At 40.4% G+C, this 11448-nt stretch overlaps 1 protein-coding gene across 1 annotated transcript; it reads right to left on the minus strand.

The window, feature by feature from the left end:
* Positions 1–3106: 3106 nt before the first annotated feature.
* Positions 3107–8329, minus strand: TAS1R1 (taste 1 receptor member 1). Its single transcript, XM_087702224.1, has 4 exons — positions 8229–8329; positions 6408–6617; positions 5339–5465; positions 3107–4673 (listed from the first exon to the last, which is right to left on the minus strand). The coding sequence occupies exons 1-4, from the start codon at positions 8298–8300 to the stop codon at positions 3763–3765; spliced, it is 1320 nt and encodes a 439-aa protein (XP_087558350.1). The 5' UTR covers positions 8301–8329; the 3' UTR covers positions 3107–3762.
* Between the last annotated feature and the right edge of the window lie 3119 nt (positions 8330–11448).

Below are 11448 nucleotides of genomic sequence, written 5' to 3' on the forward strand. Positions count from 1 at the left end.
ATTTTGCACTATCCTTCCCCTGGAGTGGAGAGAGAATGGGGATTTTACAGTATCCTTCCCCTGGAGTGGAGAGGGAATGGTGATTTTACAGTATCCTTTCCCTGGAGTGAGGTGGGAATGGGGATTTTACAGTATCCTTTCCCTGGAGTGAGGTGGGAATGGGGATTTTACAGTATCCTTTCCCTGGAGTGGGGAGGGAATGGTGATTTTGCACTTTCCCTGGAGTGAGGTGGGAATGGTGATTTTACAGTATCCTTTCCCTGGAGTGAGGTGGGAATGGGGATTTTACAGTATCCTTTCCCTGGAGTGGGGAAGGAATGGGGATTTTGCACTATTCTTTCCCTGGAGTGAGGTGGGAATGAGGATTTTACAGTATCCTTTCCCTGGAGTGGGGAGGGAATGGGGATTTTGCAGTATCCTTTCCCTGGTGTGGGGAGGGAATGGTGATTTTACAGTATCCTTTCCCTGGAGTGAGGTGGGAATGGGGATTTTACAGTATCCTTTCCCTGGAGTGAGGTGGGAATGGAGATTTTACAGTATCCTTTCCCTGGAGTGAGGTGGGAATGGGGATTTTACAGTATCCTTTCCCTGGAGTGAGGTGGGAATGGTGATTTTACAGTATCCTTTCCCTGGAGTGAGGTGGGAATGGTGATTTTACAGTATCCTTTCCCTGGAGTGGGGAAGGAATGGGGATTTTGCACTATCCTTTCCCTGGAGTGAGGTGGGAATGGGGATTTTGCAGTGTCCTTTCCCTGAAGTGAGGTGGGAATGGGGATTTTACAGTATCCTTCCCTTGGAGTGGAGAGGAAATGGAGATTTTGCAGTATCCTTCCCCCCTACCATATCCACCAAGCCACGCCCACCAAGCCACGCCTACAGAACCAGTAGTAAAAAAATTTGAATCCCACCACATGCGTGCAGCATCAACAACAAGGCTAAGTAGGATAGCATAGCACCTAGGCGGGGGGGGGGGCACAGATCGCAACTACCAATTCACCCAAACCAGTCCGAACCGCCAGCAGTTGACCTCTGGCTGCCTGATGAATTAGAGCCTAAAATTACTTTACTTTGAAAGTTAATATATAAGCACGCCACACAACAGAAGCTGATGCAATATTTCTATATTCCGAGAATTAGGACAGAATGATACCTCTACATGAATAAGCATGTTTAATAAATGCTTGAATAATCATATTTAGCGAGTCTAAAGTGACTTCCCCTCCTAACTACTGTCACTCTTCTCAAGGAATTAGCCTTGTCTGGAGAGGGGAGGAGCTGAAGTTGCGACGACACGACGTGCGATCTCAATGCTCTGAGATCGCAGTCGATACTTTTGTCTCTGGGTGGTCCAAACAGACCTAAACCGTCCCGCAGGGATGGTGAACAGGAAGAATACATTTTGCTCATCACAGGGACATTGCAAAGTCTCTGATTGATCCAAGAGAAGCTCTTCAAGCCGGTGACAAAAAAATCCAGCCAAATGGCTGATGAAGTCGGGGCGGCTCCAAAATGGAAGGATATAGAAAGAGAAAGTGTTTTCAGCTGGTGAGGAATTTTTACTGTTTTAAAAGTGACTGCCTATAAAAAAAACCCTTAAAATTAATTTAAATTGGAGAACAGAAGAAATAAGCGAAGAAATAAATTTGGACTGGTTTTGAACAGTGGGTTATCTTACTTTTTAAATGCTATTTTTACGGATGGAATTTATGCAAGTCTTTTAAAATGAACGGATTAAGTTTCCTTCTTCTATTTTTTTTCTTTGACTATTCTCTGTAATCTATGGACTAAAACTCTCCTCTTTCTGTATTGTGGGTGTTTTTCTAACTCATTTAAGAATTGGGCCTTTTTTTTAAAACTTGAAATACAAAAAGATACAAAAAGAAACAAAGAAATAGTAACATTGCAATAACACTGCAACTCGGAGGCTAGAGATTTGTGTATTGGAAATGAAATACTTTTTTCACTGATTATCCTGGCTTTGCACATCAAGGACTCACAGCTTGTTTATAGAGAGTGATAAAAAGAAGAAGAAAAGCACAGAGATGTTCCTTTGAAGTAGATTTTTAACCAGAGAAAGGTGAAATGTTATTGTGATGCTTAATTCTGTTAAAAAAATAGATCTATACTAGTCTACCTTTATTTATTTATCAGCACAAATAAAACACAAATATAACAAAGGCAACAATAAAAAAAATATTGGGTTTCTGTCGTGATGGACTCTTGTGACGAGCCGATTGACAGTTGATGGAAGCAGTTAGCTTCCTCCCATAATTGGGGCTTACCGGGGTTGTGACACTAAATATATACCTTCTTCCCTGGCTTCAGCTGATAAGGAGGAGACCTGCGGCATAATGGCTAAGACGTTTGCCTAAGATGCAATACAGCACAGGTTCGAATCCCAGTAAGGGTATGGCTAGCTGATGAGAGTTAAATAGCTTGAAATAGATCTATACTAGTCTCCCTTTATTTATTTATCAGCACAAATAAAACACAAATATAACAAAGGCAACAGTAAAAAAAAATATTGGGTTTCTGTCGTGATGGACTCTTGTGATGAGCCGATTGACAGATGATGGAAGCAGTTAGCTTCCTCCCATAATTGGGGCTTACCAGGGGTTGTGACACTAAATATATACCTTCTTCCCTGGCTTCAGCTGATAAGGAGGAGACCTGCGGCATAATGGCTAAGACGTTTGCCTAAGATGCAATACAGCACAGGTTTGAATCCCAGTAAGGGTATGGCTAGCTGATGAGAGCTAAATAGCTTGAAATAGATCTATACTAGTCTCCCTTTATTTATTTATCAGCACAAATAAAACACAAATATAACAAAGGCAACAATAAAAAAAATATTGGGTTTCTGTCGTGATGGACTCTTGTGACGAGCCGATTGACAGATGATGGAAGCAGTTAGTTTCCTCCCATAATTGGGGCTTACCAGGGGTTGTGACACTAATTATATATATATTTATATATATATATATATATATATATATATATATATATATATATATATATATATATATATATATATATATATATATATATATATATATATATATATATATATATATATATATATATATATATATGGGTACAACATAAGGAAATGAGATGTAAATTGTAAACAGTAATTTGGAAAGAGGGATAGAAAACTTTGTTATTAAATATTATGGATGTTTAGCTAAAATAAGACATAAGGATTTAGTATCATTGAAGGATTTTAGAAATAGTAAATGAAATGCCAGTATGTGGTTACGCATTAAATCTTGGTATATTTTATGATAAAGGATGTTTAAACAATTATAGTGAAATGAAAATGGAGGTATGATGACGGTAACATAAATAACTATCTGAGTTAAAATACTTGAGTTACTATGAATTAAGCTTGATGACTATGGAAGAGATGCACGAAAGTCTTTTGTAACCAACTGATACACTTTCTACAGTATGTAAAAAAGGAAGATTTTATGTGTTGTGTATGTTTTGAAAATAAAAAATAAAAAAAACTTTTAATTAAAAAAAACCAGAAACTAGCCTTGTCTGAATAAAACGAAACGTATCCGCTGCAGTTGGAATAAAATCGACGGAGAAATGAGGGCACCTGGGTTGTCCCATCCCTTCCTTCCACGTGTCCATTTCCTTGCAATTTTCCACACCCCCTTCATTTATTTCAGGGAAATAAATGACTCCAGCACAGAGAACCGCTTAGACTGTTTTCTAAATTGTTGGAACATGTTAAACATTGGAATTTCCTCTGCCTCATGTTTCCATGTTTCTTCTGGCTGTAAGATATTCCTTTGTGTTCAGGTGTGGCCTCAGAAGGATAATGTAGCACTTGGGGATGAAGATGCAGACCAGCAGACCAGCACTGGAGGCCAGGATGGAGAAGACCTGCACAGCCACCATATATTTCCCTTTAGTGCTCAGGTAGGTGGGCACAAAAGTCACCCAGACACTGCAGAAGACCAGCATGCTGAAGGTGATCAGCTTGGCTTCGTTGAAGACCCCGGGTAGATTCCTGGCCAGGAAAGCCACCGTAAAGCAGATGGCAGCCAGGAAGCCCATGTAGCTGAGGGTGATGTAGAACATGACAACGGCCCCTTCGTTGCATTGCAGGATGATCTCTCCAAGCTGAGAGTGGAGGTCAGAGTCAGGGAAGGGAGGAGAAACTCCGAGCCAGACGGAGCTGATGATCATTTGGACAGCAGAACAAGACAGGATGATGGAGTTGGCCAAGCTCTTCCCCAACCATCTCTTCGCTCGGTTTCCTGGTTTTGTGGCCAGGAAAGCCAGCACCACCGTGATGGTTTTGGCCAAGAGAGAAGAAACAGCCACGGAGAAGACGAGGCTGAAAACCGTCTGTCGGAGAAGGCAGGTGGCTTTCCTTGGTTGACCAATGAAGAGAGAAGAAGACAAGAAGCAAAGCAGGAGGGAGACCAGGAGGATGTAGGAGAGGTCCCGGTTGTTGGCTTTGACAAGGGGAGTTTCTCGGTATTTAATGAAGAGGATTAAAACAAGGCCTGTGGTTAGGAACAAGAATAAGGCAAAAGAGGCCAGGATGATGGCCAGAAGTTCTTCAAAAGACAGGAAAGTTATTACTTTGGAGATGCATTTGACTCTCTCCTCATTTGGGTATTTATCATCAGGGCACTTGGTGCATTTTTCCATATCTGAGAAAAGCAAAGAAGACAATGTATTGAACATTCTGCCTTTTAAATATATAAAATTATGTGGCTAAGAAGGAGTGGCGCGGTGGCCTAGAGGTGGAGCTCACAATCAGGAGGTTTGTGAGTTCAATCCTAGGTAGAGGCAGATATTTCTCTCTCTGGGCATGATGAGAATACATCTGCTGAACAAAACTATACACTGGCGACAAGAAAGGCATCTGGCCATTAAAGAAGAAAAGGTAACATGGATGCAATGGTGTGTGCCCATCACAATCCACACCACCTCACTGTGGACCAGCAACACCTCAAGAGGAGGCCCAGGTAGAACCCATTGCAGTAACTGTTTCATCAGGTGGACCTAAGACAATTCATCAAGTTAGATGTTTCCAGGAAGGAAAACTTAGCAGGACAGATCCAAACGAAAAAGCATTGGAGATGTCTTCTCTGCTTTAGTAAAGCTTGCCCACTATGCCATATTTTCCTCCCCATCTCCTTCTCAACATCTCCTTCAAGGTCTTTTCACTTTAATTCCCTTCAAATAAGAAATTGTGCAGGTCGAAAATAAACAATCAAACAGGTTAGCTTGAAACTGTCTTTTAACTTTCATGAAAATGTTCTGAATGGATCCAATTCCACAAAGCCTCCCATTTTCCTCCGGTGTCACTCACCTTTCTGAGTGGAGAAGGTCCCCTCTGGACAAGGAACGCAGTCGTAGCAGCAAACTGGCTCTCCTTCTCGAGCCTTCTTGACAAATCCAGGATGACAACTTTCCACACATTTGGACTCAGGCAGGGACTGAGCAGGAAAAAAAACCCAGGAACGGCAAAAAAAAAAAAATGGGTTAGGAGTCACCATCCATGGAAAATAAAGGTCAACATTGAACATTAGCCTCTCTGGCCTTCACTTGGGTAAATATGAAATTTCAGACTTGTAGGAGATATAACTACAGGAAGAGTCTTCATTTAGTTCCTCCCTTTTTGCTTTGGGCATCTAACGTTGCAATAGAGGATTTTTCTACTTCATAAAATCTGGAGGGATGGAACTGAGAAAAGATTTAAGAATAGAGTAGAGCAGAACAGAATTGGAATGCAGAATAAAATACAGAAGAGAAGCGAAAATAGAACAGAACAGAAGAGAAAATAGAAAGGAAGATAAGAGAAAATAGAACAGAAGAGAAGAGAAGAGAAGATAGAAGAGTAGAGAAAAGAAGAAAGATTATAATAGAAAATATTAAATAGAAAATAGAAGAGAAGAGAACATAGAAGAGAAGGAAGACGAGAAAATAGAACAGAACAGAAAATAGAAAAGAAAACAGAAGAGTAGAAAAGAAGAGAAACTAGAACAGAAGAGAAGACAGAATAGAATAGAATAGAATAGAAAATATTAAATAGAAACTAGAATAGAGTATATAGAGTAGAATAGAATAGAATGCAGAAAAAATGTAGAATGGAGTGGAGTGGAGTGGAGTAGAGTAGAGTAGATTAGAGTAGAGTAGAGTAGAGTAGGAGCTGGAAGGGACCTTGGGGGTCTTCTTGAGTGACAATTGAGTTCCTCCTCACACCCTTATCTCCTCATAAGGCCTCCCAAGCAGTCTTAACAAAACAATCCAATTTCTGTTCCCTGGGTTCAATTCCCAGCGATGGTCATCGCGCTTGAGGACCAGGCTGAGCCCTTTGGAAATGGGCCCACCAGCTTTGGAAAACAAGAAGACAAGAAGACCCGCAAACTTTCTCCTACCTTGTTGAAAAACTGTAGCTGTGAAATATGGTCTTGGTAGATATAGAGTCTGTGTCTTTCGAACGTTCCCACAAACTCTTTCTCGAACTTCATGTCAACAACCAAATGTCTTATTATGGACAAATCTCCTGCTAACTCTCCATCTTGGTTGAAATACAATTCTATGTCAGAAATATTGAGAAAGGCGTTCTTCTCCAGTGAGGGATGAAACTAGTATGGAAACACCCAGGAATTTGAAAAACAAAAACAGGGTTATTTCTCCCTATAGTTGCATCTTTTCTTTTATGGCTCTCTAACTTGCAAATAGGCTTAATATTTAGGAGAAAGAACAGGTGTTGCCACTATCTTCACAAGTGAACGAAAAAGATATTTTTTTAGAAAGAAAATATCGTCACTCCTATACTGGTAAAATACTCTCTGTATTGAGAAAATAAATAGATGTGGTTTTCCATTATTGATAACCTTGCAAATCAGGTGATAAACTGAAGAACAAAAAAATATTATTAAAATCCTTGCGAGTGACAACATTGGTCTGTGATTGTAATAAAAAATTGATTGAAGCAAGGAAGCTGGATACGTTTGCCACCTTGAGTTATGTGTAAACAAATGAAATATTTAAGTAAGATCTCAAAATCGTACTTGACTGCAAAACGAAAGTGAGCCTTGAGAAAAGACAACAAGGAGCAATTCATGGGAACAGCTTCCCCAACTTACAAAATCTCTCAGATATACTTCTGCCACATTGTTCCACTGACTGCGCTATTGAGATCCTACTCCGGGTCAAAGTCCCAAAACCCAAAATGTATTCGATGACACCTAAGAAATTAGAGGAAATGCACAAATACATCGAGAAAAATCTGGCTAGAGGCTTCATACAACCAGCTAGATCCCCTGTACTATTCAGGGAGAAAAAGGACGGAGGGTTACGTCTATGTGTGGATTTTTGTGGCATCAATGGGATGTGTATAGAACATACGTAAATCTTAGTTGGACTGTCAAACATGGTAATATCAAGTCAGTGACAAGAGAGGAGATTCTGTATGAATAAGATGCTCCAAAGTATAAGAAGCATCTAGATTTTGGGGAGGAAAACAATGGGAAAAATCTGCCTCTGCCTCCCAGCCATTTGCCTCCTTGCAACAAACAGCAAACAGGCAATATACACTGTTTGTAGGGTTACATTTCAGACTATACTTGTACAGATGCTATTAAAATTGATGTGGCTTTCTGGAAGTATAGTTATTCTCAGCTATTTCAAAGAAGATAAAATAGCACTGGGCCTCTTCAGATCAAATATTTATTTTTAAAAACTTCTTGGTTTTGTTAAGCTGTCTAGAACAATAATAAAGTAGTATTTAAAAAATAAGTCTAATAATATGAACATTCTAGGATATAGAATAGAGTAGAATAGAGAATAGAAAATAGAATAGAATAACAGAACGGAACAGAACAGAATATAGACTAGACTAGACTAGACTAGACTAGACTAGACTAGACTAGACTAGACTAGACTAGACTCGACTCGACTCGACTAGACTAGACTATAGGATATAGAATAGAGTAGAGTACAATAGAGAATAGAGCTGGAAGGGACCTTGGAGGTTTTTCTAATCCAGCCCCCTACTCAAGCAGGTGAACCTATCCTCTTTCAGACAAGGGACGATCCAATCTCTTCTTATACCCTGAGTGAATAGATTGGTCAGACTTCTTGGACTTCTGTAGCATACATAGATTGAGAAGGTTCCCCACCTTCTCCTCTGGATCCCTTCTCCAAAGGAACCGTGATTAATGGATCCATATTGGGATTCCCCCTCCCCATACCTGCCACGGCTGCAGCCTCTCTCCATCCTCCCTCCTTCTCCTCCTGGAACTGGAGGAATAAGCGTCATTCATGGCATGGGCCAGAGCCTCAAAAGTACTGTACATTTTGTGGAAATTTCTGACCCGGGTCTTGTTGGCTTTCTTTTGGATGTCTAGTGGGGCGATCTGAGTGCACCTTCTCCGGGTCCTGACAGACAATCCATACTTTGAAAGGACACAACGAAAATAATGTTTTTGAAACTTCTTCTCCACAAAGAAATTAGGCTTGAAGGCATCATCCTTCAGCTCTCCTTTCCCATAATAGGCAAATTTCCACATGCTGTGGATGTATTTGAACAGCCTGCTGTTTCTCATATTGTACTGCACGAAATTGGAGAGAAGCCAGATTTTCCCTTCGATGGGTCCTGGCAAACGCATTAAGACTAAATGGAAAGGAAGGAACCTGTCCCAGATGGAATCGAATTCTAGGAACTGAACGAAGACGTTGACTTGTCTCCACTTGGAGAGGGCATCCCTGAGGGGAGCTACGTTTCCAGTCACTGCAATCCGTCGGGATATAACCACGCAAATCCCACTCTTGACAAGCATAGGAGGGAAAGTCCTCATGAAGTCCTCTCCGTTCTCCGTGTCTGAAGCGAAGAGACCAATCAAAGTCCATCTGAAATAGAGGAGCAGCTGGACGATTGCTGGGTACTGGATCCCTTCTTTAGGGACCAATGGGTGGAAAAAGGGGAATTGAGTTTTATCACTCAGGACCTCTGAAGCGCTTTCAATGTTGATCTAAAAAACAAAAAAGCAGAGAAGAATGCGGTGTTATAATGATCTACGGTCAAAATATGAGATATGGACAAATCCAACTTCGTTCCAATGAAATATTAACAAGACGGTATGTAAAATTGGAATACAAGAAGCTGACAAAAAAAATGCTGACAGCGGTCTTCCAATATTTGAGGGGCTGCCCCAAAGAAGAGGGAGTCAAGCTATTCTCCAAAGCACCCGAAGGCAGGACAGGAAGCAATGAAACTCATCAAGGAGAGAAGCAACGTGGAATTAAGGAGAAACTTCCTAACAATCAACGAGTGGAACAATTTGCCTCCAGAAGTGGTATAAGGTCTCCAGCTTGAGCAGGGGGTTGGACTAGAAGACCTCCAAGGTACTTCCAACTTCTTCTCTGTTCTCTTCTCTTCTGCATTCTCTTCTCTTTTGCATCATCTTCTGCGTTTTCTTTTCTCTTCTGCATTCTCTTCTCTTCTACATTTTCTCTTTTGCATTCTCTTCTGCATTCTTTTCTTTTCTCTTCTGCATTCTATTCTTTTCTCTTCTGCATTCTTTTCTTTTCTGCATTCTCTTCTCTTCTGCATTCTCTTCTCTTCTACATCCTGCATTCTTTTCTCTTCTCTTCTGCATTCTTTTCTTTTCTCTTCTGCATTCTATTCTTTTCTGCATTCTCTTCTCTTCTGCATTCTCTTCTCTTCTACATTTTCTCTTCTGCATTCTCTTCTGCATTCTTTTCTTTTCTCTTCTGCATTCTTTTCTTTTCTCTTCTGCATTCTTTTCTTTTCTGCCTTCTCTTCTCTTCTGCATTCTCTTCTACATTTTCTCTTCTGCATTCTTTTCTTTTCTCTTCTGCATTCCTTTCTTTTCTGCATTCTCTTCTCATCTGCATTCTCTTCTCTTCTGCATTCTCTTCTCTTCTGCATCTTGCATTCTTTTCTTTTCTCTTCTGCATTCTTTTCTCTTCTGCATTCTCTTATCTTCTGTATTCTCTTCTCTTGTAAAAATTCACTGAACCAATGTCTCACTCAGCGACAGAAACCTCGGACTCAACTGTGTTCATAAATCTAGGACTACTACAATTGCCCGCTGGAAGCTAACTGGATATGCCAGCTGTTTTATTTCTAAAAGAAAATGAAGGTGCCATTGGTGTGTCTCACAACTATGGGTATTTTTTTAAAAAAATAGATGATTAGCCAGTCGAAAGTCCTCTCCAGGGATTTTATTGTTCCTCAGGACATATATGATGAATTCAAATGGGAACATAATAAGCTAAAACAGAGTTGTTGGTTTGTTGGTTAACATAGTGAAAATCAGCTCTTGAATCCCATGAATTCCACCGTCCATTGCTCATTTTTCCAGAGAGAGAAAAACACACACCAACCTGGGGGATTTTGTAGCGTCCTGCTACTGTTGACATCTGGAAGGAAATGTCCCTGTTAGCTCCATCCAGAAGAGCCAGGAGGTTTTCCTTCCTTCCACAGCTGTAGTTGGGGACATTGGCTTCCCCAGTGGAGAGCATGTCCAGCACGGCTTCAGAAGTGTAAAAAAGGCTCATATAATTGTCATGGATCTTGTAGCCCAGGGTGAGATTGTGCAGGAGCTGGGAGTTCTTGTTCACCACATGAATATTGGAAATGATCATTAGGGTTTTTAAAACACCAAAAGAATGCTTACTGTAGGGGAAAAAATGTTCATGCCATTAGCATCAGCAGTCAAACCAAACACTGAAATTAAAACATTTTTAATCCTCTTTGTGGACAACCATTTGAATAGGAGCCAGCCGTGTGCAGCAGCTGCCGAAAAAGCCAACACAGTTTTAGGCTACATAAACAGAGGGATAGAATCAAGATCACGTGAAGGGATAATACCACTTTATAAGGCCTTGGGAAGGCCACACTTGGAATATTTGCATTCAGTTTTGGTCGCCACGATGTAGAAAAGATCCGAAGATTCTAGAAAGAGGGCAGATAAGAGCAACAAAGAGGATGAGGGGACTGGAGACTAAAACATGTGAAGAACGGTTGCAGGAACTGGGTGTGACTAGTTTAATGAAAAAGAAGGACCAGGGGAGACAGGATAGCATCTTCCAATATCCCTCTCTCTTCTCTGTCTCTCTCTCTTTCCCTATCTCTCTCTCTCTCTCTTTCCCTATCTCTCTCTCTCTCTCTTTCCCTATCTCTCTGTCACACACATTATATCTATCTATCATCCATCCTATCTATCTATCTATCTATCTATCTATCTATCTATCTATCTATCTATCTATCTATCATATATCTATCATCTATCCATCCATCAATTCATCCATCCATCCATCACCTCTATCTATCTATGTATCTATCTATCATCTATCTATCCATCTATCATCTATCTATCCATCTATCCATCTATCCATCATCTATCAATTATCTTTCTATCTATCTATCTATCTATCTATCTATCT

This window comes from Thamnophis sirtalis, unplaced genomic scaffold (genome assembly GCF_051295495.1).
Source record: "Thamnophis sirtalis isolate CommonGarterSnake01/CBP01778 unplaced genomic scaffold, rThaSir2_p1.2 scaffold_15, whole genome shotgun sequence".
NCBI lineage: Eukaryota > Metazoa > Chordata > Lepidosauria > Squamata > Natricidae > Thamnophis > Thamnophis sirtalis.

Coding starts and splice junctions, on each gene's coding strand:
- TAS1R1 (XM_087702224.1), bottom strand. CDS start 8,300: ATGAATGACGCTTATTCCTCCAGTTCCAGGAGGAGAAGGAGGGAGGAT. Junction 5,466..6,407: donor AGCTACAGTTTTTCAACAAG/GTAGGAGAAAGT, acceptor TTTCCTGCTCAG/TCCCTGCCTGAGTCCAAATG. Junction 4,674..5,338: donor GACCTTCTCCACTCAGAAAG/GTGAGTGACACC, acceptor TGCTTTTCTCAG/ATATGGAAAAATGCACCAAG.